Source organism: Polychytrium aggregatum (genome assembly GCF_025602895.1).
Source record: "Polychytrium aggregatum strain JEL109 chromosome Unknown BJ171scaffold_3, whole genome shotgun sequence".
Taxonomy (NCBI): Eukaryota; Fungi; Chytridiomycota; class Chytridiomycetes; order Polychytriales; genus Polychytrium; species Polychytrium aggregatum.
Genome location: NW_026516205.1, coordinates 953613 through 980747, shown reverse-complemented (window position 1 = coordinate 980747; position 27135 = coordinate 953613). Strand labels below are relative to the sequence as shown.

The following is a 27135-nucleotide window of genomic DNA, read 5'->3' as shown; positions in this document are numbered from 1 at the left end:
GTCACATGATTTCGCGTGACCCATTTCATTTGTCGCGCTCTCCGCCCGCTGATTGGCCGCCAGGCGCAAATGGCCTTCATTATTGCACTTCATATGATTTTTTGTTGCGGCCTTTTTGACCTCCCAGCCAACCAAACGGCCAACCGACTGACCGACCGAACAGCCAACAAGCGCACAATCGGCATCGTCACCACATCCATCGTCGTCACCACATCCATCGTCGGCACCACATCCATCGTCGTCAGCAAATCGGCCCCTGCCACCACAGCCAGCAAGCACCACAGCCAGCAAGCACCACATCCTACTGTCTCCCACGCCGTCCCAACCGAGCCAGCCAGTGCCTTCCGTCCGATCCCAACCAGCCAGACCAACCCATACCAAACGATCAACCACCACCATGGCCGACACCACCCAGCCCAGCCTGGCCACCACTGTTGCCGACGATGCCACTGAAACCTCGTCGCGACTGGCAATCCCCCGCAAAGTCCCCGTCAATGGTGTGCATGTCCTTTCAATCTCCTCCACTTCCGCCGTGGCCAGCATCGACACACATGGGGCGAGGCGCCTCTGAACCTCATCCTGCCTGGCTGGAGCATGCACGCCGCTGACGCTTCATTCGATTGTGTCTTTTCCCTCTCTGCTGAGCCAGGCCGTGTCTGGAAGTCGGTGCAAACCAAGCGATCGTCGGCAAAGCGCAATGTCTCTGTCCGCCCAGGTACCGTCAATGCCACCATCACCCGCCCTCTTCCCCAACAGCCATAGCCGACGCTGCGATGTCTCTCATCGGTGCCTTGGGCCATAGCCTTCAACTGACTCAATTTGACCGGTTTACTGCCCTTTGCGGTCGGCCATGGATGGGTGCGACAGGCTGGGAAATCCAGCAGGCCGAGCGGAGGCGCAAGTCCCTGATGAAGGCTGCCGAGAACGAAATGAAGGAACAGGTCAAGAAGGAAAAGGAGGTACTGATCATTTGCCGCTCTCATCTTCGCAACTCGCCCTCATCAGGATGCAACTGCGCCTTGTCCTCTGGCAAGCGATTCAGCTGTTCGTGGGCTATCCTGGATACCACAAATATGGGGGACCGTCAATACCGTCGCTCCCGGAGCTACCAGAGCTACCGTCGTCGACACCGGCGACACATATCATGCCGAGAGATCCCACTCACATAACGTACATTCGTCCGCACCACGGCCTTTCTACCGACGACAACTTGGAATGCAATGCCCAACCTCAATGACCATGATTCGGTGGAATCCCTCAAAGTCCAAACGGCTGCAGGAAGAAGAGCGCCGAAAGCGCCGCCTCGAGAACGAAAAGATGTCCGAGGTGGTCCAAAAGGTCAGCACGATGGCACCTGATAATTGCCCATCTGGCAACCTGCTCGGGTCGGCCTGACCAGCAATACCGATGGTCTGGCTTCCTGTGGACAGACTCGGTCGTCCGATTTGCCAATCCTGACCAGTGTTCACTGTCTCCGTCTCTTCCCCACATCCAGGTCTCGGCCAGCAAAGTCAAACGCATGAAGAAGAAGCAGATCCGGGCCCTCGAGAAGCGCTAACAGCATGCCGGCCCCTCGTCCCCGTCTCATTCACTGCGCCCCACCGATTGTAACGGAACACTTGATTTTGATCGACCTCTGTCAAGCTTACATCTCCTCTGGATCCTGAATATACACATGTGCCCTCGCTCCTTCATCTATCGTATCCGGATATGAGCTGGCCATTGACGGTCAGCGAATGCAACGACGGGTAGCATGCCTGTGGAGTAATTGGCGGGCATCCCAGCTCGGTCGATGCACGCATTCCAAACATGATGGAGCCCATCGGCCATCGACATCACACCCTCCGATTTGGCCTCAAGGAAACGGTATTGAGAATATATTCTGATACATATGACTGACTTTTCAGCAGATCACACGGCGGGAGGGAGAACGGATTCGGTGTGCTGCCCTGTCAGAGCACCCAAGTGAAACGTCGCTCGGGTGCACAGCATCGTCATGACGATATTGCTATTAGAGCCCGAGGGACAGTATGGCCCATCGTGCCGGCTCTCCAACAGCAGCTTGGGGGGCTCGGGGATCAGGACTCGGTCCGGGGCTCGAGTTGCTGGGATATGGTATAACAATCCTACCGAACGACGGCACGAATTCATCAGTCAAGTGCTGGTTGCGTGGGCGAATGCGGGATGCTCCATACACATACACCCCCCCCATCCGCACAGGAATGCGTGTATGGTCATGGAACAAACCTCGTCAGAGAGGACGGCCTTTCCGAGGATCAGGCTCACGATTTCGGGGTTGACCTTTTCGGTGTAGGGCCTTACAGAAACAAAAGACGGACTCGGGACGTGAGTTGACCCAGAAGTCGAACCAGAAGTGGCATCGCATCCCCGCATTCAGATTACAGCCCCTCTGCACCAACCACCGACGCATCTTTGGATCTAGCTCGAAATCGGATGGGGGACACATGATCTACTCTCCCATTGATCGATTCGGCAAGGTCTCGATCTCAACAATGTCTGTCCCTGTGTTGTGCACATACCTTGCCTTGATACTCATCAACATGAGAATGACGTCGCCAATGGCAATAAACTTGCCGAGGTTGAGGGTCCCGTCTTCCTTAAAGTCCCGGTAGCACTCCTCGAGATACACAAGATCGCGTAGAAACACACCGCTAGGAGGGGCCATGGTTCCGCAGTCCGTCAGCAATCCGTCAGCAGTCAATCCTTCAGTCCATCGGTGACGATGGCGCATGTTGCGGGTGACGCTTTCTTCTATACGCCGGCATCCAGACCGCCCCTCGGCGCCGCTCAGTCGATACAGCCGCGAGTGTGCTGCTTCACGCGCATGCCAGGTACGTACAGATACGGTATTGCCGGCAGCGGGCTCATACGAAAGACGGCCCGATAGATGCCAAATGACCGCTCCGACGTGAACATCATTTCGAGCTTGCGGAAGTTCTGGTGCGTCGGCTGATCGTAATAGTAGTGCTGCGTCAGCCTGAGGCGCTGGATGGGGCCGCTTGAAAGCGCAGCCACGAGGGCCATGGCCGAGTTGAAGTTGTTGAAGTTTCTCAGGTACTGTCGCAGTTGCAACAGCGTGGAAGCGAGGACAAGGGTGCAAGGGGCAGACAAAAGGTCAGATGAATGATTCCGATTGTACAGTGCCATAGTCGATGCTCCCCGGTCTTGGCGTCTCACCAGAGCGACCCGCATCAGCTTCAGCATAATCACAGCACGGGCTTTGGGCTTCTTCTGTGACAAAACAAGCGACTTTGCCCTGTACGGAGCCACCAGGACACAAGTTGATCACATCAGCCGCGGGGAAACGATCGATAATATGCGCATAGTCTGTTCCAATGGCGATCCACCATCTTGCAAGCACGCCAGGACGAGGACATGTGCCACTCGACCTCGATTACCCACCATGATGCAATAAAGTTGAAGTGAGCGATACTCGCAGCGACCGAGTTGGAGTATTGCGAGTTGCTCTTTTTGTTCCAGATGTGCTCGACAAGATCTCGGGGCTATCATCCGCAGACAGGGCGGCAGCGGTATATCATGCCATTGTCGGATTGGCGAGATAGGTTTGCAGACCGTCGCAGGCCGTCGCAGTTGTAACGGATAGCCAACGAACAGGATCGACCGACGAAAATGAGCCAGAGCAATCGTTGGTACAAGTGGTTGTGACAGTGGAGGCGAGCCAATGCGACAGGATGGTGACCAAGGAGCAGGCGGGCAGGCGAAAGAAATGCATCAGTACAGCGTCGCTCAAGTGCAAAGGCATCATCGCTTGAAACAGCAATTGGATCCCTGACACCACTACAGCCACTCGTCAAGCTGACAGCGGCATACCTGAATCTTTTGGAAATAGTCAAAGTCAATCAGGTTGAGCTGCTGCGCGATCTGGTCGGCATCGATTTTCAGCAGTGCTTTGCACCGGGCGTTGTATTCTTCTTCGGAATAGACAGCCGAGTGCGCCGATGACCTATCGGCGCTCCCCGAAGTCATCCTCTTCAACAAATCATAGGTCTTGTGAGAAGGGAGCGGCAGTAGGGATAGCGTGCTGAGACGGTGCTTGATCGAGCGGGGAGTAGCTGTCGAGGGGGCGTCCTCATCGTCGGGAGATGGTGCTGCAGTATGATGTGAATGCGACGCTACCTTTTCGGCCAGACTGTCTCGATTCAGGCTCGAGGAGGCGTCATCGGGCAGGTCTTCGTCCTCGTCTTCAGCACAGTAGCCAATGCCCCAATCGGGCTCGTTCTCGTGGAAATGCACGTCGTTGCGCAGGAAATCGTCGAGCTTCTTGACAATCGCAGTGTACTCTTGACGGCCGCGGCACCGGCTCAGGAAGATGTGCAGAGTAAGCCGCATCTTGGCCGGACGAAAGTCGCACCAGTACGTTTCGCACCAGTGGATGATGATGTTGCAAACCCTGTTCCGGAGGGGTTGCAATCGAGTTAGCAAACCAGTCCCGCGAGTATTCCCATGCCTGGGCATCCAGCGAACGCTCTCCAGCGAATATTGGCAGCGCAGTACCCCGGCCGCGGTCCAGCCCGGCCACCATAGCGGATCTTGCCATGGCTCGAACGAGCCTGGCCTCGCGTAAGCGTTAGGCACATCGTGGCTGTCTCCCAACGAGCCCGCCGCCTCTATCGACCCCTCCCGACGCACTCCCGAGGCAGGGCCAGTGGTCGCCTCCAAGTTTGATCGCACGCTGATACAGTGTGCCGGCGCGGCTCTTCTCATGAGCGCCCCCACGCGGTACCAAGAGGCTATGCTCTGGCGAGGACCGACTCACCTCAGCTGAACCGGGTCGATGGGCGACGCTGGATCCTCCACTCCTCTGTCGTAGCTGAGGTCGACGACGTCGAAGCGGTCCACGAGCTTGTCCAGAAGATCACAGGGACTCATGAACTTGCGGTAGAGCATCAGAATCACCTTGGTGAGCTCCATATCATGGGTGTTGGGCGACGTGATGTATTCAATCAGGCTGTCGATGGTTGCTGGCACAACATATCGGACAGGCGGACTCTCGGGGCTCAGAGGACCGTGCGACTCGAAGCCGCTGTCTCGAGGGCCGACCAGAGCAGGGTTCATGGCGTTCCAGTGAAGTGAGTGTGTGTGGGATGGAGAAGGCTGAAACTTGCAAATGCTGCAGAGAGTGGCAGAGGCAGCCGGGTGAGGTTCGTGGCAAGACAGGACGACCCCAAGCAAGCATAAACTAAGCCAGGACAAGACCGGCTGCTGGACAGGCGGTGTGCAGCCGTCGTCCCGAGTCTGCCAGACACAGATGGGCGTATATTGGCTCCCAAGGATTCGTTGGCGACCTACCTCGGATACAGGAGCAGCTTCAGAGGGCACCAGGCGTCGGGAAGATGGGCAGGCGGGATGAACAGGCGGGCTGGGGGTGTGGAACGATCGAGCCGACGGCGGGGTGAGAGTGGGCAGACCAGCAAGACAGCCGCCCGTGCCCGAGCTCATGGGGGTCCGCGACAGCCGCCCCGGTTTGCGGTTCGAATGCGTGTTGCTCATCGTGACTCGCGTCCGCGCGCGCCGATTGGTCCGCGGGAAGACGCAAGAGGCTGTCTTTCCCCTGCTTCCCCGAGTCCGTCTTGCGTCTTTCTTGCGTCTTGCCCGTCCCTCTCGCCTGGTTGCTCTCGCCCGCTCTCGCCTGCTCTCGCCTGCTCTCGCTCGCTCTCGGCTGTTCATGGCTCTCTCGCTTTTTTTGCCGTGTCATTCGTTCCGATTGCAACCGCAACTGCCGACTCGCTTGCTGTCGATCCGTAGATCCATTTCGTCGATCCACTGACCACATTTTGTCCATCCACCGATTCATCTACCGATTCATCCTGCGATCGCTCGTCCCGTCTGTCAGGTGCGGAGGTCCCACAGGCAGCCCAGCCCTCCCTCGGCATCACCGAGAGAGCACGCGATTCCACACCCCACTTCCGTTCTGCAGTCCCAGCCGCCAGTACCAGTCTCGACTAACCTGGGCCATCCCTGTCGGATCCTCTCGCTTTGCCAGCATGAGCGCATCTGCATCTCGCCGGATCTTCACATCAGCTCGCCGCTCGGCAGCACCAAAAACCTTTGCCGCACCCAGCTCAACAGCACGCTCGTTTTTTGCTGCCAGCGCATCCCGCCCGTCGCCATCGTCGTCGCCGTCACCATCTCCCTGCACTTCTCAGACTGCATCCGCTGGCTCACGGCCCAGCACATCACCACAGCCGGGCTGTACCTTCCCTTCCTCCTCCACAGCAGCCTGTGCCAGCCGAGTATGTCTGCATTCCTAAACCTGCATCCTGCTATCCGCTGCCATGGGATCTCCATGACATGTGTTCACCACTCCCGTCACATCGTCGAGACACTGATGTCCATCTCCCTCAACGCTTCCATTTCCAGCTCCCTGCCTCGCTGTCGAATTGCCTCCAGAGTGCGGCCATGCTCCAGTTCACTGCCTCGGATATCATCGATGACGCATAACGTTTGCTGCCACTGGGCCGACTCTGGCCGCGCTGTGTCGCGGCTCAATATACGTCCGTTGCGACGATATCACTGAAACGGAGCAAATATCCGTTGGGATCGCACGCCTCCTCCCCTCGCCTCAATGCCTCGATCCTTGTCGTGCAGCTGGATTACTTCGTCGTGCCCCTCCAGCTGTCCAGCGCAACGGATGGGCTCAGCCAAGAAATACATGGCGATGGGCTCGCATAGGCCCAGCGCTGAGTCAAGTGCCCTCAGTTCGTGGCTCACTGCATTGTGCTTCGTGATGCTGCATTTGGTGATGCTGCATTTCGGTCGTCGGCCTGGCTCGCCATGTTATCCGGGGTGGATCCAGCCATCGTATTGGCTCGATCCAATGCCACACACACACGGCCACAACGCCTTTCACTCGCTCTTTGGTCTCGGCCTCGGCGTCTCTCTGCCATCCACCCCCATCACCACCAGCCATGCCCCAGGACGTCAACATCGATCTCGACCCCGAGGTCGACATCGGCCCGGCCGATGATATGGCCGTGGACGAAGGTACTTCCATACTCGATCTCTGTCCAGATCGACTTGCCTGAGCGCAGCCGATCCTGCTGCAACCCGACCAAAGATTCGGCCTGGCTCAGTCCAAAAGCAGAATCTCGTGTCCCTCCGCCTCGAGATCTCGAACTTTTGGGTCCGCCTTCAGGCTGAGTCGCTCATGTCCGTCTTATACGGTGCTCTGCTCGCTCGTGTGGTCCTGTTCATCGCCTTACCCGGCTCCGACCCCGCATGATCCAGATTCGACTACCCGCATCATGGCTCAGGCGACCAAGCGAAAGGGCCGAGGCTTCGACAACGACCGATCAGGTACGACCACGCCGTCGTTAGGGTTTTGCTGCCCAGTGCAGCTGTGGAAGCGATCATGCGCCAACCCATCTGGCTCATCGACCAACAGGCCGCCAGGTCTTCAACACGCAAGCCTTCGATACCGTCGAGGAGGGAGGCGCCAGCGGCATGGCCCAGCGATGTAAGCATACCTATCCACTCTCTCTCCTGCAACGATATCCCAGTGGTCCTGCTCGCAGGCTTACCCGCGGGCTTGCTGCTCGACCCCGAGTCTGTTGCTTGGTTTATGCTTTGTCCTATACCCTGGTGTGTCCCCTTTCTGACCCGGGCGTCTGTCGCTGCCACAGCCGTCGAGGGCTGGATCGTGCTCGTCACCGGAATCCACGAGGAAGCCACCGAGGACGACGTCTCGGAAAAGTTTTCAGAGTACGGCGACGTCAAGAACCTCCACCTGAACCTGGATCGCCGAACGGGATATGTCAAGGTAGCGTTGCTGTCTCTACAGCCACGGATACAATCGAGCGAGCACCGCAGCCGGACCAACGCCAATCTCACCATCATATGCCTGACTTTCACCCCCCCCATCGCTGCTCTGGCACATCAGGGATACGCGCTTGTCGAGTACGAGACGCTGAAGGAAGCCAAAGCCGCTATCGAGGATACCAACAACATCGAATTCCTCGGCCAGACCATTCATTCGGACTTTTGCTTTGTGCGTGGGCCGAGCGGAGGCAAAGGCGGTCAACAGGGAGGCCGACGCGGCTACCACTCAGGACGAAGCAGCGGCCGCCGGGACGATCGCCGCCGAGATTGAACTTGTCACCGTCGTCTCCTTGCTCGCCGCCCATCCCGCTGTTGGTCGGCCACCTTGGCTCGCCCACAACTTCTCGGAGGGCCATCTTGGTTCCGTGCCGCGATATTGATCCTGTTTTTGGCTCTGGACCGAGGCACATGCATGACTTTTGGACAGCATCACCCTGCACTTGTTGCCGAGGATGCAGCCCCATGGTTATAGATTCGTCTCTCTCGAACCTGTCGATGTCCCGACCCACGAGCTCGGCGGGGCGAAGGCATTTCATCATCCGAGGGAATGATCCGTTTACCGCTCGCAAAATGCTCCGTTTCAATTGGCATTGATGCTGTTTTCTGGATCCTGAATATACACATCGTCATCCAGCATGCCGAAGAGTGCAAGTTCAATGTGCGCCCAAACGTGGTCGCTGTGCCCGCGAGTCACTCGTGGCGATCTGGGCGGCAGCGACGGACTTGCCCGGCGCATTTGGCCATCGAGGCCGTGGATGCACCTGGCTCTCAAGATGGATGTGACCCAGCGCTATATGTTTGAAAAGTCTGTATATTCTTGCTGCACAGCCAAAAGAGAGAAAGAGTGAAACAAAGAAACAAAGAAATCGACAGGGACAGTGCCGGCCGGACCGTTTCGGTCTCCAAGCCGGCACTCGAGATTGACTTGCGGGCGGGTGAGATTCGTCCGCCCCGCTTCCGTCCAGACCGGACCTGCACACTCGGCATCCGCGTCCGCAGTGCTCTGTGTGCCATCAGACAAACATCACTTTTCCGGACTCGACAGTGATCATCATCATCTTGCCATCCGTGCGGCCCACAAACATGTACTGTTCGTTGCGTGCCACAGAGAGCGACAGAGCCGGGACTCCAATGTCAAAGTGGTGGACAGTCTGCAAGCTGGAGATACAAAGCGGAAAGTGACCATCATTCGGTGCCGTTAGTCGATGTATCCGGCTGGATCATGGGCAGTTTGCGCTGGAGAACCAGCATGAGTGCAACTCTGAGCTTCAGCAGCCATAGCGTGCCAATGAATGGGACTCGCCACCTACCTATGGGTCTTCATAACAGAAATCCGGCCAAGGCTGTCAGCCATGACGATCGATGCCCCATCCGTCGACACTTGGAAGTCAAACAGTTGCTTGTTGAAGTACCGGTTTCGGATGCATTTGCCGTTGACGGTGTAAAGATGGATCCCAGACGACGCTGTTGCTGCCGCGCGGATGCGATCGTGTCCAAGCACAGAGGCCGCATCGTCCAAGGAGCTGCCTGTGGTGCCGCCAGCCGCCGAGTCGCCGGGGTTCTTGAGCTGCGGGTGTGTTGTTGTTACAGGTGTCGGGGGCAGGTACAGCTCCACACCAGACGAATTGTGGTTGCCGGCGATTTTGCTCGTCTCGACGGCCATGCCTGGGGAAACGCCTGTCCGCTTGCCGGGCTGAATCGTCGTGATCACAACAATGAAGCCCTGCCTGCTGGGAACAAGTACGTTCTGGATCGTGAGAGCGTCGCCGGGCAGCTCTGTTGCCGGACGCAGCGTGCGCAAGTATCGGCTTTCGTAGATTGTGTGAAGGATGCACGAGCCGTCCTTGGAGCCACTCACAACGAGGTCGTGCTCCATGCTCATCGCGACCGCAGTTATTTCCTGCTCGTGGCCAAACATGATCCGTCGGCTCTCTTGATGGACGATGAGACCGTCGCCGGGCGAGTGCTGCAGATCCCATATGATCACTGTCGTGTCCCGCGAGCCGGTCGCTAGCATGCTTTCGTCTTCCGAGAGCGCCAGGCAGGTGACAACGTCGTGGTGCCCATATACGATCGCCACAGTCTTGAAGCTGTCGACGGCTGTGATGTGGAACGACGAGTCCCAGTGTCCCGCTGAGAAAATGAACTTGCCAGACGCCGTTGCCGTAAGCTTCTTGGTCGCCAGGGGTAGATTGGAGGCGAACTGTGACGGCAGGCGTCTGCCAAAGATGCGCCGGTGCACATGGCGATGCCGATGATAAAGGAGGACTTAATGCTGGGCAAGCCGTTCAGCGGAACGAATTTCACGAGAACACCGGTCCAAGAGTAGTCGTCCGGCAGGATGTCTGCTGGACATGCTCAACTTACCGCTTGGCGATAGGCGTTCCATCGGGCTCGAACGGGAACGTAAGCGACTCGGAGCTTTCATACGACTGCGAAGACCATTTGTGTGCTCCGATGACATAGTCCGAGGAGACCGTGATGATGCGCTCTTGGTTTGCACCGCCAAGGCCGCTGAATGGAGAGATCGACATACTTTGGTTTGCATTCGATCCAGCCTCTGCCGTGATGCGCACGAACTGGAGCGGCTGAAGCCCACGCAGCTGGATCAGGTAGCTCTGATGCCCTTGCAGTGTTCCGTAGAGATTGACTCGCGGTAGCCCAGCCTTGACCTTCATTCGAGGAGGGTGGGGTTTCTTGAGTAGCTGCGACGGCGTCTGTCCAAAGTTGTTGATCTGGTCCTCGATTGACTTTCGCTCGATTGGGTCCTTGACCAAATCGATGTTGATGGCCCCTTCGTAAGTGAGGTAATAGAATACATTGTGCGCCTTAACTGCCTCTTCGCCCGTCTGGCGATAGCCCCAGATAAGGTCAATCCAGAGATGCAGATTGTCGGAGACGTAGTCGCCTTCGAGGGCCTCGCGGTGGATGCGGATGAACTCCTCAGCCGACGACGCCCACGGTGGGAGAATGACGTCATCGACATGCTCGCCGCTCTGGCGGCGACCCAGGTCAAACTTATTCTGAGAAGCAATCACAGGTCCCGGCGGTGGGGGTCAGCGGAGCAAGTAAGACCAGGTAAGACCAGGGAAGATCAGGGAAGACCAAGGAAGATCAGCTGAGTATGCCGGATATCCAGATGCCAGGCCCGACCTACCTCGTTGATCAGGAACTCGGGCAGGTAGAAGAATTCCGGAATCAGCTCCTTGACATCGCCGTTGCCTGTCAGGACAAATTTCCAACACCGCTCCAGCGAGTGGAACTGCCTATTCCAGGCAAGTCGCCGCAGTCACTGGACTCGTTAGTGGCCTGGCCAAGCTTTGGAGAGCTGCTTCTCACCAATGCGCCTCTATCGTGTACCCGCCAAGTTGGCTGCAAAGACAAGATGCCCCCAAACAGCACAGGTTACTGACCTGTCGGGATGGTCAAACTTTCCGCCTTGGAGGGCGACGTGCAAGCTTGTAAACGGCTCCATTCGCAGTAAATAGTACAGCGTCGTTGCCGCGGAACTGTAGTGTGTGCCGTACATGAACTTTTTGATCTTGCCGGACGGATCCTCGAAAGACGAGTAACGCTCGAGATACTGCTGAAGGCGTGTGGGATCCAAGGCGCCAATCGGCTTGGACAGGTCTCGATAGACGTTGGGGTCGTTGAGGTCAATGGTGTCCGATGTATAGTCGCGCAGAATCCTATGTGCCGCCCGCCACAGAGTTGCGAAAGAAGTGATCAGAACTGGTCCAGCAGGGGAGTGGCTGTTTTCCGTCCCGAGATCGGAGCGGCGTCTGAGCATATCTTACCACGGGAACACCGGGTACTGGGTCAAATCGTTGTACGTGCGTCCTTCAAGATTGGAGGGGACGTCGAGACCGAATCCGGCATTAGATCAAGTCCGGCAGCAGATTCAACCCGATCGGCGCCGAGCCAGCTGCAGTCGTTCGCTGATCGCTTACCTGACACAGTGTTCAAATACATGAGATACTCAAAGTTGGAGATCTCGCGTCGCCTCCAGCGCTCGGTCATGTCGCTCTTGCGGAACGCTTCGGCAGGATTACGCACGTCGGCGCTTATGAGCTTGGGGAGCCTCATGCTCACAATCTTCGAAAAGAGCCGCGTCCGGTCCTTGAGCTGGGGAAAGTTGAACAGGTAGCTCGTCTGATCGACAAAGAAGATCTCCAGCGCCGACCGACGGAGCATATATCGGCGGAGGTACATCTCGCGCAAGTTCTGGACAGGCCAGCGCCGCTCCCGAATCACTTCGGATTCAACCAGCATCAGCACGGTTTTTTCGTAGTCGGTCAGCTCAGCAGTGGTGCTATGGAAGTCGGCGTAAAAGACGAGACTCTTGGTCGTGAGCTCGAGCCGGCCCTTGACTGCCGTCATCAGCAGAATCATTTCGCACTCCACCGAGCACAGGAAGCGCTCCGAGTCTGCAGTCGAGGTCGACATCTGAATTGTCAGATCTTCGTCCTTCAAAACGTTCCACTCCTCGTCGTCCTCGCTTTCGTCATCCATGGCTTCGGCCGATGATGCAGCGAGTTCCTTGAGAATGTCTTCGGACAAATACCCTGATTCGAGCTGGCTCTTGATCTTCTCGAGCTGCTGCTGCTTCTTCCGGCCAGGCGTTGTCGAGCCGATACGGGACATGCGCGGCGAGGGGCTCGCCCGATCAAGAACTGTGGATTTGTCCCGTTTGGCCGATGCCAGTCGATGGTCGTCGAACTCAAAGTTGGGCACAAGTCGTCGACGCATCCGGCCAAAGCCCTCGCGAGTATCGAGCTTCCATCGCTGTGGCGGCGCAGAGCTTCCCTCGTCCACATACCATATGGCGCGTTCCTGCGTCAGCTCGCGGTGAATCAACGCCCAGGAGCGAGAATAGGCTCGACGCTCGGCATCGGCTGTGGCCTTCTGCAGCGACAGCCGCGATGTCTCTTCGTCTTTGCGCTTCTTGGAGATCGAATACAAAAAGCTCTCCATGGACTGGTACGTCTTGGCACCGCTGTTCTCGTCCTTGAGCACCTTGGTGAAAAACACTCGCACCGACTTGGCAATCCGCCGGGTCATGTGTGGGATCATCTCCATGTCCTCGGACTGAATCGTCTTCATTGCCGGGAAGCAGTAGAGATCATAGACCTGCGTCCATTCTGGGGATGCTATGAACGACAGGAAGCGCTCTTGGCTCGACTCGGCCTGGTCGAGAGCCTCCTCGGTAATGATTCGCTCGCCCTTGGCGTTGTTGAGCGCGAGGATGGCATCGCGGAACTGTCCCACAATGAGCATATACAGCGGGAGAATAACTTCGTCCAGCTTCTCTGTCTCTCCACACGGCAGAGCCGCGGGTTCATCGCTCCGCTGGGCGGGCGGGTCCTGGATTCTGTGGCGGACAATGCACGGCCGATCAGACAGCTGTTCAAGCGAGGCAATATCCCGGGGCTTTCTCGGGAAACCAAACCCACCTCTGAAACGCATCATATATGTGACCGATGATTTGGAACACCCAGCGGTGCTTGAGTTTGTCGTCCATGTCCGCAAAAACGGTATCCATGTCGATGATGGGGACTATGTAATGGATCACCATCTGCCAAACATCTTCGTCGGCGACATTGAGGGCGTTGAGGAGCAGCCGGAGGGCGAGCAGCACGAGTCCGTTTTTACGCGAATGTGACTGTAACAAATCCACCGATCCCGTACTTTGGTCAGCCTACGCGCATTCGGCCATATGCAATGCTTGTTACAAAGCACTTACCTTCTCTGACAAGTCTGTCAGCGTGAATCGAAGATCGATCATGGTCGATAACAGCGAAAGACACTCGCTTGCAAGCTGCTTGGACTCCACCAGCGGATACGACATCCGAACAATGACCTCGGTTGGGTTTGACGGCTGGTAGCGCTCTGATGCCAGGGGACGATCACAGCATATCCATAGCAGGGTCTGCTATCAGCAAGGGCCTCATTCTATGCAGGTGCAATTCGAATTCCGTCCAGGCGCTTACCCGACGGTGTCGTCATGTCGGCGCTCATTGCATCCAGCTCCTTCAAGACAGCCTCGCGGAGGTCCTGATGGTTGAACATGATCTCCTCCGACAGCATCACGGTGTGGATGAGATTTTCCTTGGAGACAGACACGGGTTAGCGCAGGCGGTGGCTGGGCCCGGTTTTGTCGATACTCGCGGCTCTCACTCGTGGATCCGTCAACTCGACCGCCTCCCGCACGACTAAACTTACAATCTTGGTCAGGTTGAAGGATGCAGCAAGATGGACGTCTTTGCGGATACGCTGGAAAAACGACAGGAAAAACTGGCGGACAACAAAGATGCCGCTGTCGATGCTGGTGGAGGTGGACCAGATGATGACAAGGATGTCTTCGATCATCTTCCAGGAGCGTCTGTCGGTTGCAAAAACATCATTGATGACGGTGCTGATGAGCTGCATCACCAGGTTGGTCGTGGGTTCGTCGGCGTCCATGCCTACCGCACTGGCCGAGACGGCGGCGCTCGAAGTAGACATGTCGAGCATCTGGTCTGGATCGTCAGTGAGCTGCGATGCATACGCTTGGAGCTGCTCCGGCGACTCGGCCAGCTTCGTCAAGCCCGAGTCTTCCAGCGAAATGCGGATGCTCTGAGTGCTCTCGGAGGTTTCGAGCCAGACGCGCGACTGGCTGGGGGTGCGCTTGAGCGTCAGCACCCGTCGCGGACACTCCGGAATCAGGTTCAAGAAGTACCTTTGCCAGCCGTAGAGAAGCGCAATTCGCTCCGAGTTGGATGGCAGGCTGCTGCACAACAGCAGCAGATCACCCAGAACGGCTCTGCGCAGATCAACAGTCGCCTCAGCATTCACGAGCAGGTGGAAGATGGTGTGCAGATAGAACGAGTTCCTGAGGACTTTGCCGGGCAGATCCGTCGGGAGCATGATCAACTCGCCGCTGCTGCAGTCGATGACGGGCTCTTCCAAAGCAAGCTGCAAGAGGGCGTGGTACATGGGCGTTGTGAACGTTGGCGCCTGGAAGAGGGAGGAAACGGCGTGGAGACTTGCGCCTGTGAGAGCCAGATCATCAAAGCGGGCCTTGCGTCTCCACCTTTCGGCCGTGTTCGGGCTGCGGATGATCACGAACAGGAGATGCAGGACGGCCACCCGCGTGGCCTCCTTTTTGCACGAGATCCAGAGCCGCAGCAGCGAGTCGAGGCCGTTGTGAGTCAGGAAATTCTCCAAGAGACCGCTGGTCGGCACGAGCATAAACTCCATGGCCACGCCCATCAGCTCCAGGAGATGGTCTTCGTCGGTACAGGTCCAGATGGACCGCACGATGCGCGAGGCCTCGTCTTCGCTGATGCCCTGTGCAATAAAGTGCTTCAGAATGCGGATGGCGCCGCTCCGGAGACTCTTGAGGTTGGTTGTGGTCGAGCGCGCCTTGAGGAGCTTTGTGAGGTCCGTGTTGATCACGTCCGGCAGTAAATACCAGTAAAAGCTTTCGAGCACATCCACGAAGAAGGCCACGCCGTACTTTGCGCGGAAATCGGCGTGCACAGATAGGTACTGAAACAGGAACTCAAAGTACTCTTGCTGCACCGAAAACGAGGCACAGGCCCACAACCGGAACTCAAATACGAACGACTCGTGCAGCGACTGTGCCAGCTGCTCGTTCTCCGAGACTGAGTTGACGAGATCCATGATTCCATCCAGGGTCGACATGGTGAGATGCTTGGGGTCGACCTGCTGGAGCAGCATCGACGTGATCTGCGACCCCTTGATTGACAGAAAATGCGCTTGATGGAGCGCATCGTCGGCGAGTAAGACGCTGAGCAGGCGGAAGAACGTGGACACGCGCTGGGCGCTAAAGGACGTTGTCGAGTCACTCTCACCCTGACGCTGCTCCAGTGTGGACATGTCAAAGTGGAAGATCAGGGGCAGCAGGATCTCGATGCCGCCCAAGACATGGATGGCCGTGCGCAGGCACTTTGTCGAGCACGTAAGCGTCCGGTGCAGCCGTGCATCCATGTCTCGGTAGAGCTCCTTGGGGGCAACGTTCGTGCAGACGGCCTGGCTTTGCGATGCCATCGGATGGTACTGCAGACACAACTTGGCGTGCACCGTCCCGTCAAACAGCGGCGCTTCAAGCGACGGGTAGTACATGGCGTCGTCGACTCGGAACTGGGACGAGTGACCCACACCAAGGCCATAGATCGAGTTCAGCTGCGGTACCGTCAGGGCGTCGTCAAAGAGATAGAAGGACGTCATCTGGCCCTGGAAGGAGTTGTAGCAGTCGTCGGATCCCGCGTTTCCCTTCCTGGGGTTGCGGGCGAGCGAGCTGTCAGGAAAGAGTGCCCCGGTGTAGTCAATCAACTCCTTGATATCGAGATGGGGTCCGTTGCTCGCGACACTGTCGAGAGACGAGTTTATGGATTTGTTCTTGTCCTTGCCTGAAGCACCCGCCTCGGTAGCGGCCAAATCTTCAGCCGAAGTCATCGCCGAGGCTCCTATGCGACACATCGAGTAGCTGTCGACATCCGGGAAGTCGACTTTGATTTTGAGGCGCACGACGCCATTGACGAGCAGGACCAGATCTGTTTGCGAGGTCCAGAGCAGCTTCGGGCTTGCGTGCGAAATGGCGACAAAGTACCACTTTTGTGTGATAATCTTGACGTCGGGGATGGCAATCACGGTGTGGACGGCGCCACGCTTCAGGGAGAGGTAGAGAGCCTTGTCCCGGACAAAGATTTCGACGCCGTTACCGTGGGTGTTCAGGATCGAGAAGATGCGGGGCTCGACTTTGGCATCGACGTCCTCGAGGGGGGCAGGCGGTGCAGCAGAGCCCTGCTCAGCCCGGCCGGCTCGTTCGGTATCAAGCGACGGATCCATCTTGAACCAGGTGCAGATGGTGTAGCCCCCAGCATATCCGGTGTTGTAGGGCCACCGCTCCAGCACGGGCAGAATGATCCCGCTCTCGCGGCCCTCAAAGTAGAAAAAGTCCAGATCGGCCTCCTTCTTGAGGGCCACGTTTAGGAAAGCCTGGGTCATGTCGTCGTACCACGAGGGCAGTGTGTGCGTTCGCTCGTCGGCCGATTTGCGATCCAAGGCGATCGCCCAGGTGGCCGGCTTCTTCCGCGGGAGCGTGCCGGCATTGGTTTCGCTCTCAGTCAGATCCAGGAGTTCGTGGTGGCGTAGACTACCCAGGATCAAGCGGGTGTCGGTGATGCTGATGCTGTGGAGCGCGACTTTCTCGATGAGCCTGACGACCTTCTTCATATGTTCAGGGCTGGATGCCAAAAACGTCTCGTCCTCGAGAAGCTTTCGGACGAGGGCGAGCTGAGTGAACAAGACCTGGTTCATCTCATGAGACTCGGTCAGGAAAATGAACTGCTCCAGCATTCGAGTACGGCTGAACTCGCCCATGATTGGAAAGAGACCCAGGAGAAAGTCCACAACGTCTCGGTTTTGCATGACCTTCAGACGGGGAGAGGTGCTTCCCGGAGCGACGTCGTCCATCATCATCGCGATGAACGAGTCAATCAGGCGATCGCAGTCGCAGCACACTCCCTTCACAAAAATCCGTGCCCGCAGCTCGTCATAGCCCAGAATATCACGGAACGCCTTCTTGCAGTCATCGCTTGAGTTCATGAAGTTGGTGAGGGTCTGGACCACAACCACGCAGGCGTCGTAGCGCTGGTCCAGAGTGATTGCGCTGTGCTCGTTCACGGCTGGGCTATCGATCCGATTGACGACACTCAGGACGCCAAGGAGATACTCGAATGCCCGTGCTTTCAGGAGCGCCCTGAGGATGCGACGCCTCCGAGTGGAGGCTGGTGGGAAGAGCGATACGATGCGCATCAAGCCCCGCAGAAGCGCCATCTGCAGTCTGTAGCAAGCTTCTGTCTGGATCTCGGCAGGAAAGCACTCGAAAAACATGGAGAGCATGTCGACAAGAGGGGATTTGTGTGCTGTCGGTGCGGTTGGATGCTCTTCGGGATGCCGAGCAGGTGGTACCGACGCCAGGGCGCGAATAATGTAGAGTGTTGCCTCGAGGCCGAAGCGGGAGATGCCCTCGTGCTCGCGCTTGAGGGCCATGACAATGGCCTTGAGCGTGGGCTTGTCATCGTAGACAGCGAGACACTGGTCGTTGTTGGCCACCAGAATCCATTGGTATAGCGCAAACAGCGGCCACATCGTTGCGCTATCGGTTGACAGGCTTGACTGCAGGATCGGCGTCAGGATTTCGAGGCACTGTATCTCCTTCAGGGCCGATTGGGTGGCAAGCCGCTGCTCCTTGATGATTTGTCGCTGCAGATCAATAATATCCACCGCGCTATCGAGGCTGGCGGCATGGAGCTCTGATATGACCCGCAGCACAACCCTGCACAGGTTGACGTTGGGGATGCCCGGGATCGTGGCAGCAAAGAGGACAATCTTGGTGACGAGGTAGCGCAGCTCGCGGCTAAAGATATCCTCGCCCTTGATGCTACCATCTGCGGATGCCGGCGGCTGCCATCGATAAAACAGCGCCGAGAAGAGCGAGTCCCAGAGGCGGTTTGACTCGATGACGTTGAGGCAGACCTGGCGACGGGTCGTGATGCTCTGAAGGGTCTCATCCACGTCGTCGCTGCGCTGCTCGGACGACATCAGCTTGGCGACGAACTCAATGAACTTGATCTGGATGCGGGGCACGACCTTCAAGGAGCCAAGGGATTGCATGCTCAGGGACACCAAACGCAGCTGCTCGAGTTGACTTTGTGCTGGGAGGCCGAATGTCGTGGAAGCATTCGAGAAGCACGCTGCAAAGGCTGCAAAGAAGACCTCGATGGCCGGATAGCGTTTGGTGACCTTGCCTTCCGAGTCACTGGCCGTTGGGCCGATGGGACTGGCAACGGACAGGACAATAGGCTCGTTATCGCAGACACAGAAAGAATAGACGGTGTGGAAGAGCAGATCGACTTCGATCGATTGAATCTGCGGCAGATCTCGGTGGATGTGAGGCGGGGCCTGCTCCCACAGCGGACGCGCAGGAGGCTCCACTGGCATGGCAGCCGCTTCTTTCAAGTAGGCCTCCTCCAGGCTGGTGAAGGTGTGCTTGTGGGCTTCGGGCCAGGTCTGTGAGGACGGCAGCGCCGTCTGAAGCGGACGGACAGGGGGTTGGGCAAACCAGTCGTAGGATGTTTCATCGGAGGCAAAGGCCTGGAGCGCGGCAACGCCATGGGCAACAAGGCTGGTCCACTGGAACAGCTGCGAAATGACGGTCAGGTAGCGATCGTCGAGATGGATCTCTTCCAGTGTGTATCCAGACAAGTGGATCCAGCAGTTATAAACATAGAGAGCGAGAAGCTGCAGCTTGAATTCCGATCGAAGGACCTGCGAATCAATGACAGGCGGTGTACTGGCGCCAGCGTGTGGCCGAGGCGTGGCCGGGGTGGAGGGGGGCGACAGTGGTGACGGTGGTGACGGTGGTGACGATGGTGACGATGGTGACGGCCCGGCGCTTGGATTGGGCAAAAGCATGGGCAGGATAAAGCTTGGCCAGCCGATGAGCCCCAATACCTTCTGACAGCCATCCTGATCCATGAATATCTTCCTCCCCGAACGCGTGCGGCCAACCATGATGCTGGCGACGATGTTGAGGGCGTGTATGCTCAGAGCATATCCGATAGGTCTCTGTCGGAAGCACTCCCTGGTCTCGGGGCTCAGGACACGGAAGCATACTGTCGCAAGCTTCGTGGCCGAGGCCGAGTCGAGCGCGTGCTTGGACCCTCTGTAGACACCCTTGATCGACTCGAAGATATTGGCTGTCTCGAGGTATCGGCGCCACCGGTGCTCCGAGTCCACACAGCGCTGGATGGTGGCAAAGAGATCCATCGCGATTTCTTCGAGCAGGAGGTTGATGTTGGCCAGGACGATTTCGCCGTTCTGAGGAACTTTGATGGTCTCGACTCGACAGAGTTTTTGATGGTTGGGTGCAGCCGGGTTGATACGAGAGAGTAGAAGAAATATGATTGACTCGGCTAAGCTGGCGATGTACGATATTCCGTTATGTCGCAAAAGGGAGTCCTGGAATGCCAAGGGCCGGCTGAGCAACGACAGACATCGCGCAACCGCTTTGATGCGCGGCAGCTTGGATGGCCACATCGGGTTGCCCATCTTGACGAGCTCATCGAAGGCTTCGACGAGAATGTCCAGCTCCTGCAGAACAGCAATCAGGGTGCCATGCGGCTGGGGAAGCGGGGGGACAGCTGGTGGGGCTTTGGAAACGCGTTTCTTGCGAATCTCTGGAGGAACCAGGGTTGCTGTGTTGGTCTCGATGGTGAGCTTGCGGGGCCGCTTGGGGCTTGATGCCAGCGGCACAGGCTGGATTACTGTCGGTGGTGGCGACTGGATGATCGAAGGCAGGTCCTCGACAGACTGCAGCGAATCGAAAGGATTTGGCACATCAGTGGCCGAGGCAGGGTCGATCTGGTGTCCCGAGGATCCGGCGAGACAAGGCAGATATCGGTTCACAATGGCCGGGATGAGAGGGATGCAATTTGGGTGTTGCGATTGAGGTTGAGAGAAGATTGCCACAGGGCCCGTGATTCCCGAGCAGATGCGCCATTGAGACGACGGGTGCAGTTCGGGAATGGTTCAGCATGCCCGACAATTGCATATCCCGCGTTGCCATTACAAGTTTGATTGAGGCATTGTGGTGGAAGGGTGCCAAAAACAGAGCCCCGAAAGGTCGTGGACGACAGTGCGTTAGTGGACAAAGTCGGCTGCTGCTGCTGTTGCTGCCGCACGAGGACGGATGACTGGCCGCTTCTGCAGCACCAATAGTGCAAGCGGCATTGAAGACACTGCCCCATCCAAACGCGGACGATGCCACTCCGAGCCAGAGCATCCAACGACAAGACCGATACAGTACCACGGATGCCGTGGCCGGATGCGAAACGAGGGCATCGATAAAGATGAAGAGAGCGTCCGAGCGAGCATGTTTGGAGCTCTGTTGCATGACACTGTCGTCGGCGTCGTGGCTCTCAGCATCCTGGTCGACGATTTTTTTGTACGCGGCCCATGATGTCCACAGTCGCTTGGTCGGCTCAGACGATTCTTGACCCTCAGAGCTACGGGTGGCTGCGGAGTGATCATGAGGCTGCTGCTGGTCGGGCTCCTGACCGTGGAGCATGCAGCAGAGCCGAATCTTTTCGTTTTCGGTCGGGAGGGGGCTCGAGGCCATGGCTTGCGAGTCGGTTGAAGCACGGCGCAGATGCACCTGCAGCGACGAGACGTTTTTCTTGATCCAGTTCATGGTGCGGTGTCTCTGAGCTGGCCGTGTGGCCCGGGCTGTGAGGATGGGCTGGAGGCCTGCAGGAGCAGCAGCAGCAGCAGCAGCAACAGACGAGGATGAGCACAAAGATGGACGGGCAAGGTCTGGCCAGCTGCGATCAAGACAACAGCCATTACCGAGAGAAACGCAGTCGGGCTACCGAGGAGCCGGGCAACAGGACACGGAAGGATGCGAATTTGTGGATGGCGCTCTCGTTTCTTGGGAATAGCCGGCTGCGAGTCTGGCAGATGGGGTGGGAGAGCGCCTGATGCAGGCGAGAGGCCCTGGTTGCCGAGGGGTGCGCTCTCGCGAGGACGGCCTCGGCGTGGCGAGTCCATCTCGGGCGCCTCGCTCGAGTGCCACCGACACCTGGGTCGCTGGCCGCCCAAACAGACGCCCAGGCGTGCGAATCGCTGGGGATGGCTGCGGCAGTCGACGTCATGGTATACAGTCAATTCATGGAGAAACGGGACAGTCACTCTCTGGCATCGCTGAGTGGTCATGGCCAGCACACGATGTTCTGAGGCAGTAACATATTTGATCAACGACCAAAATCCGGAATGTCCCGTTTTTATTGGATTGGCCATAGTCAGCACGGCCTGTACCCCTGACAATTGACGCACACTCGATGTGCCATGCGCGCTCTCTAGCTGCTGTCATCCTTGCCGTCTTCATCGTCCTTGTCCTTGTCCTTGTCCTTGTCGTCGGCAGCGGCATTCGCACGGTCCTTGCGAGTGAGCCGAATGACGGCATCCTTAGGCTGGGTCATGTCAATGCGCACACCAACATACGACGGAAAGCGTGGGTTTCCACTCTTGCTCAGCTCCTGGAACCGATAGGTGATGATCGAGCCGATCTTGGGCGGGTTTCGGCGCTGGGCGTCCGTAAAGCCCGTGCCGACCTTGAAAGTCGCACCCGAAGCCATCACGCACATCAGCGCACCCATGACGGAGGAGTTGCGACCGGTGCCCCGCTGGTGGCCAGTGACGCGGGCCTCGGCTTCGTAAAAGGCCTTGACTTTGAGCAGCGTCGGCGAACGGCGGCCCTCGTACATCGACTGGGGCTGGCGGAGCATCAGTCCCTCGCCGCCGCGGTCGAGCACCTGGTCCAGCATGTCCTTGAGCTGCTGCACAGACTTGCACGGCTCATGGCGGACAATCTTGACATGGGAAACGGGCTTGGCGGCAAAGTACTTCTGGGCCTCGGCGAGGCGATCTTCAAAGACCTTGTCGCTGAGGTTGGGGGCATCGAAGCAATGGTACACAATCTTATCCCAGTGCGGCGAGTCCTGGGACCGCACAATGGAGACCGTTTGGGCAAACTGGCTGCGGCCCGAGAACAGCTCGCCGTCCAGGAAAAAGTTGGGCAGATCCTTGGTGAACCAGCGCGGGGCCGAGAGCGGGTTGCCGAGTCGTGTGTAGAAGGATTTCTTCACGGGGTTCCACATGGCCCGGACACCATCAAGCTTCTCCGAGATAAACCAGTCCTTGGGGTCGTCGCTTTCAGGATTCCAGCTCTTGGCAAGGAGAAAGCCGGGGACACTCTTCTCGCCGACGATCGCTGCAGACATGGATGGGTTGATGAGGTGGGAGCTGCGTGTTGAGGACGAGCTGGCAGTTGAAGTTGCCGGGTCAAAGATGTCGTCGAAGGAGCCGAGCTGGACGATCCGGGGCTTCTTGGACTTTTTGGTTGTGACGATAATCTGAGCCTCGTCATCATCGTCGGCGTCGGCGTCGGCGTCCTCGTCTTTATCGTCGTCGTCGTCGTCGTTATCGGTGTCGTTTGCAGGCCGTTTCCTGCTGCTCCTCCTGGTGCCCTTGTTGTCGTCGTTGTCGTCGCTGCTGGCGCCTGAGCCAGACTTGGAGGTCGATGAAAGTTGCTTGTGCTTCAGCGGAGCCACAGGTGGAGTTGGTCCAGCCGAGTGCGAGTACTGTGCCGTGTGGCGAGGGTTGGATTGCCGATAGCAAGTTGTGCCGTATATGCACGGCGGCAGTGCCGGAGCACCAGCGGACACAGGTGCAGCGCCAGTATCCGGGGCGTGGGAGGCGGTGGAATTGACCGAGGCAGCAGCAGCCCCGCCTGTGTCGGGGTCGTCGTTGATCGAGGTTTGTGTCGACGGGCGGTTGACATCGGGAGAGCCGTCCTCGGCGTCGCTGGAATCCTTATCGGTGTCAGGGTCGTTGTCATCGACAAGCGTACTGTCAGGGACAAGTGCAGCCGGGGGCTTGGGGGTCGCAGCAGTCGCAGCGGTCGCAGTAGTCACAGCAGTCGCCGCTGACAGAGAAGCCGACGGAGCGGCCGAGGGAGCCGAATCTTGGGCTTGCGGCAACGGCGGGGTCGAGACAGGGGCTGCAGGGGACGGATGGCTGTACTGCTGCGAGTGGGCAGGGTTCTTTTGTCGGTAGCAGCTGGCGCCGTACTTGCAGGGCACGGCAGGAGCAGACATGTCGGACGCAGCGGAGCGAGGCAAAGAGGAGATGCGGTGCTGATGAGTGCTGGTGAATGCGGCGGATGGGTGTCGCTGGTGGTGGATTCCTTTTGTATGCCTCGGGCTCCAAAGCAGCTTTGGCAAAGCCAAACAATCACTCCGCCGCCACATGCATCGCCACAGCCACACTGCTGCGCACCTGCCTGGCTTGTCTGCAACGGCAACACCAGCCTCTCGCCCGCATTCTCACTTGCACTTGCACTTGCACTTGCACTTGCACTTGCACTTGCACTGGCATTCTCACTTGCGCTTGCATCCGCTGCTGCCATGCTTCCTTCCCTCAGATCGGCGACACTGAGCGCCCATCTGCGCCGCCAAATCCCAGCAGCCCTCGTCCCGGTGCGCCTGAACCAGACTTTGGTACACAGCTTCGACACGTACAAGTTCGTGCAGAGGCTCGAGGCCGAAGGGTTTCAGCGCGAGCAGTCAGAGGCCCTCATGGACTCGCTTTCGCAGGTGCTGGAAGAAAGGTGGGTCTTGGCTGCCGTGTCGCCCCGTCCTCTGAGCGGCTCTCGCACTCGGCACCGCGGGGCTCTTGGATATCGACATACACCCAACGGCCAGCCTTCCGGCGTCCCAGGCGGATGTTGACTCCCGCCTCGCTCTCGATTCTGCTTCTGCTTCTGCTTCTGCTCCGTGAATCCCGTGCGTTCCGCGCGATCGAAGCAGCATCAAGAGCATCTCGGAGACCTCAGTGCAAACGAGCGAGTTTGAAAAGGTGTGTTCCGCCAGCGATATTCCAGTCCAGCAGCCGATATGACGGCCCTGCCCAACACGACGCTTGCTGCAAAAGTGTTAATGCCACCGTGACGACTCTGCAACATCCCTCCCCCGCATTTTTACTCATACAATCATCCAATGCGCAAAGGTGGCCTACATGAACAAGGTCGACTTTGCCCACGTCCGCAACGAGATGTCGCTTCTCGAAAAGAACGACTTTGCCTTGATCAAATCCGACACGCTTCGGCTGCAAGCTGAGCTGGAGAAGCTGCGCCAGAAAATATCAGAGGAGTATCGCCAGCTGCAGTCCAGCGTTCGGCTGGAGCTTTCGCTTGAAAAGGGCCGAATTCGCGACGAACAGAGCAATCAGGAGCTTAAGATCAAGGAGGCCGACACCAAGATCGACTCGGAGGTGTCTCAGATGAAGGGCCAGATGGAGACAATCCAGTGGGACCTGTTCAAGACCCTCTTTCGTACGTTGTCGCTACCTGGAGAGAGTGCCTTGTGGACACGGGGGCCATGCCGATCCTGCGATCGCTTTCCATCGGGGAGGGGGAAGCACTCTGCTCAACTGGCCAAAGTCCAGCTGTGCATCGCGGCTGCTAACGACGCAAACTTTGTCCTGTTGGCTGCAGCTCTGTTTTGTGCCGGCGGAGCCCTCTTCTTCAGTAAGTATCCTCGCTCATATGCACAGTCGTGCTGATTGGACCGACCGCAGGATCAGCGAGTCCGTGCGATTGCCCCCCTCCTCGTTGGGTAAAGCGACGCCAGCTCCACTGACATTCACTGCTCCACACCGCAGGTTATCTGCGCTTCGTCAAGTAGCAGCGTCGCGATTGCGTGCTCGAGTCAAACCTCGAATCCTTCAGCAGCACTTCTATGACCACTCGTTTGTTCGTACAAGTGTTACTGGCCATACCAGCGTCAGGAGCGCTTTCGCGCGCCTTGCATTCCACCCAAAATTGAAATGGGATACAGTACATACGTGAATGCTGGTTGATCTCCTGGCTGAATGATGTTGATGTTGATGTTGATCGATCTCCAGGCTGGATGACATCGATTGGCGCTCGCACGATTGTGATGGACTCGGCCGATGAGATATCGACCGCGGAGATGCCACGGTCTTGGACGGGCTCCATGGGACGAGCACCCGAGGAAGCGATCTTACCCATTTGGTGGATCTCGGCCGAGTGCACGATACGATCCAACTGCGGCATGCTTTTGTCCGAGACAGACGATATGTTCCATTGCTTTTCTTCCAACACGCTGTACCTTCCGCCCGCCAGCATCACTTCGTTTTCTCATCGTTATGTATTTGTAGATATTGCCGTCCAGAGTGAAAACAAGATGGAATCACCGCCCGAGCCGTGGGACGACCATCAGCGACAGTGCTCCGTTGCCACTGACGACGTCGTGATTTGGTTGGGCGGAGCTTGGACTTGGAGCCATGGGTGTGAGTGAGTGGTCATGGTGCATAGGGCTTGAGTGTATTGTGGGAGCCGGTCTCAAGACGACAGGTGTGCCAGAGCGTGCTCGACAAAGAGACGATGGAAGCGGTCGTCGCTGGTGAGTTCGGGATGGAATGCGGTAGCGAGCAGATGGCCTTGCTTGACAGCAACAATGCGCTCATCACGGCTGGCATCGAGGCGAGCAATGACCTCGACGTCCGAGCCCACGCTTTCGATGATCGGGGCCCGGATAAACACTGCCGGAAAGGGCTCGCCAGCGACACCGTCGATGGTCAAAGGTGCGCTGAACGAATCGACCTGGGCGCCAAACGCATTGCGCTGGACGACGACATCGAGGCCGCCGATCAGCTTCTGGCCGCCGAGCTTGGTATGGGTGGCGTGGTTGGAGAGCAGGATCATGCCAGCGCAGGTGCCCTGCAACACGAGTCATTCGGGCGTTGGATGTTGGAAGTTGGGAGGGGGCGAAGTGGCGAATGAAGAGAGTGTCGATACGATGCAATGGTCGTAAGCGATAGTGAGCAGCCTGTGCGCCATGCGATTCATTCTCCGGGTCTTGGCTCCGAGGGCCCACATCGATCGCTGGCGCTGGTGTGTCAGTGATCTCGCCCCGGCGACTTACCCATGTTGGCTTGCCGGATTTGACCCAGTTTCGGAGGTGATCCAGCAGTCCAGACCGCTCGGCAACCAGCGCAATGGAGGTCGACTCGCCGCCGGGAATGACAAGGGCATCGATCTGCGAACCCTGGAATTCCTCCGGGGTTCGGATAGGGACGGCGTCCGAGACCTGGGGCAGCCGCTTGAGGACGTGGATGTGCTCGACAAAGGCACCCTGAAGAGCTGGAATCGAGGCGGAGCAGGACAGAGAGCAGGACAGAGAGCAGCGGGACGGTCAGAGGGCCCAGGTCGGCAATGGCGATGGCGATGGCAAGTCGGTGTTGTCGGGAGAGGGCAGCGCATCTGTCCAGGGCATACCGAGGACACCAATCTTGATTTTCTTATCCTGGGACATGGCTGCAGGGAAGAGATGGCTGGGGAGAGCGGCAGGAGACGGCCAGAGTGCGGTTTATATCGTCCGGCGCTGCGAATTGCGAACTGCAGTTTGCGAATTGCGATTTGCAAGCAGTGCTTCTTGGGGGGTGGCCGGTGCTGCATCGGGCGACGATTCGGGCAGCGGAGGCCGCTCCGGCGAATCAGCGGCGGCGGCGGTCGCGTGCTGCGCGCAGAAAAACATGTGTGTGCGCAGCAGGTCGGGGGCGGAGGTGTGTGTGTGTGTGTGGCTGTCGCTGGGTCGAGCCTGGATCGAGCCTGGCTGCTCTTTT

At 57.9% G+C, this 27135-nt stretch overlaps 7 protein-coding genes across 7 annotated transcripts; 3 read left to right on the top strand and 4 right to left on the bottom strand.

Moving 5' to 3' along the window:
- Window positions 1-26: 26 nt before the first annotated feature.
- On the top strand, window positions 27-1692 carry BJ171DRAFT_488249 (uncharacterized protein). Its single transcript, XM_053109356.1, has 5 exons — window positions 27-497; window positions 650-715; window positions 868-959; window positions 1264-1338; window positions 1496-1692. Exons 1-5 carry the CDS (start codon window positions 398-400, stop codon window positions 1556-1558), a joined length of 396 nt encoding a protein of 131 aa, XP_052971105.1. The 5' UTR covers window positions 27-397; the 3' UTR covers window positions 1559-1692.
- Window positions 1693-1860: 168 nt separating this feature from the next.
- Window positions 1861-5503, bottom strand: BJ171DRAFT_488246 (ras guanine nucleotide exchange factor domain-containing protein). The gene is made up of 9 exons (XM_053109355.1): window positions 5332-5503; window positions 4799-5152; window positions 3853-4432; window positions 3424-3524; window positions 3199-3277; window positions 2861-3078; window positions 2541-2672; window positions 2248-2317; window positions 1861-2126 (listed from the first exon to the last, which is right to left on the bottom strand). Exons 2-9 carry the CDS (start codon window positions 5095-5097, stop codon window positions 2079-2081), a joined length of 1527 nt encoding a protein of 508 aa, XP_052971104.1. The 5' UTR covers window positions 5098-5152; window positions 5332-5503; the 3' UTR covers window positions 1861-2078.
- A 1606-nt stretch (window positions 5504-7109) lies between these two features.
- BJ171DRAFT_174002 (Y14 protein) lies at window positions 7110-8210 on the top strand. Its single transcript, XM_053105991.1, has 5 exons — window positions 7110-7191; window positions 7270-7338; window positions 7427-7498; window positions 7665-7801; window positions 7922-8210. The coding sequence occupies exons 2-5, from the start codon at window positions 7287-7289 to the stop codon at window positions 8129-8131; spliced, it is 471 nt and encodes a 156-aa protein (XP_052971103.1). The 5' UTR covers window positions 7110-7191; window positions 7270-7286; the 3' UTR covers window positions 8132-8210.
- A 443-nt stretch (window positions 8211-8653) lies between these two features.
- Window positions 8654-21385, bottom strand: BJ171DRAFT_437728 (uncharacterized protein). Its single transcript, XM_053107984.1, has 13 exons — window positions 21277-21385; window positions 20738-21177; window positions 14083-20292; window positions 13851-13968; window positions 13604-13749; window positions 13314-13522; window positions 11811-13231; window positions 11658-11700; window positions 11274-11549; window positions 11018-11126; window positions 10228-10883; window positions 9171-10079; window positions 8654-9018 (listed from the first exon to the last, which is right to left on the bottom strand). Exons 2-13 carry the CDS (start codon window positions 21119-21121, stop codon window positions 8874-8876), a joined length of 10626 nt encoding a protein of 3541 aa, XP_052971102.1. The 5' UTR covers window positions 21122-21177; window positions 21277-21385; the 3' UTR covers window positions 8654-8873.
- Window positions 21386-21866: 481 nt separating this feature from the next.
- On the bottom strand, window positions 21867-23027 carry BJ171DRAFT_413257 (uncharacterized protein; the record flags this gene model as incomplete). Its single annotated transcript, XM_053107303.1, has 2 exons — window positions 21867-22685; window positions 22836-23027. Coding segments are annotated over 2 exons (1011 nt in total), but the record flags the coding sequence as incomplete, so codon positions are not given.
- Window positions 23028-23833: 806 nt separating this feature from the next.
- Window positions 23834-25642, top strand: BJ171DRAFT_437723 (DUF1640-domain-containing protein). The gene is made up of 5 exons (XM_053107983.1): window positions 23834-24097; window positions 24297-24345; window positions 24496-24820; window positions 24983-25015; window positions 25150-25642. Exons 1-5 carry the CDS (start codon window positions 23895-23897, stop codon window positions 25170-25172), a joined length of 633 nt encoding a protein of 210 aa, XP_052971100.1. The 5' UTR covers window positions 23834-23894; the 3' UTR covers window positions 25173-25642.
- BJ171DRAFT_488236 (PdxT/SNO family) lies at window positions 25643-26994 on the bottom strand. The gene is made up of 3 exons (XM_053109354.1): window positions 26789-26994; window positions 26436-26653; window positions 25643-26230 (listed from the first exon to the last, which is right to left on the bottom strand). Exons 1-3 carry the CDS (start codon window positions 26823-26825, stop codon window positions 25853-25855), a joined length of 633 nt encoding a protein of 210 aa, XP_052971099.1. The 5' UTR covers window positions 26826-26994; the 3' UTR covers window positions 25643-25852.
- Between the last annotated feature and the right edge of the window lie 141 nt (window positions 26995-27135).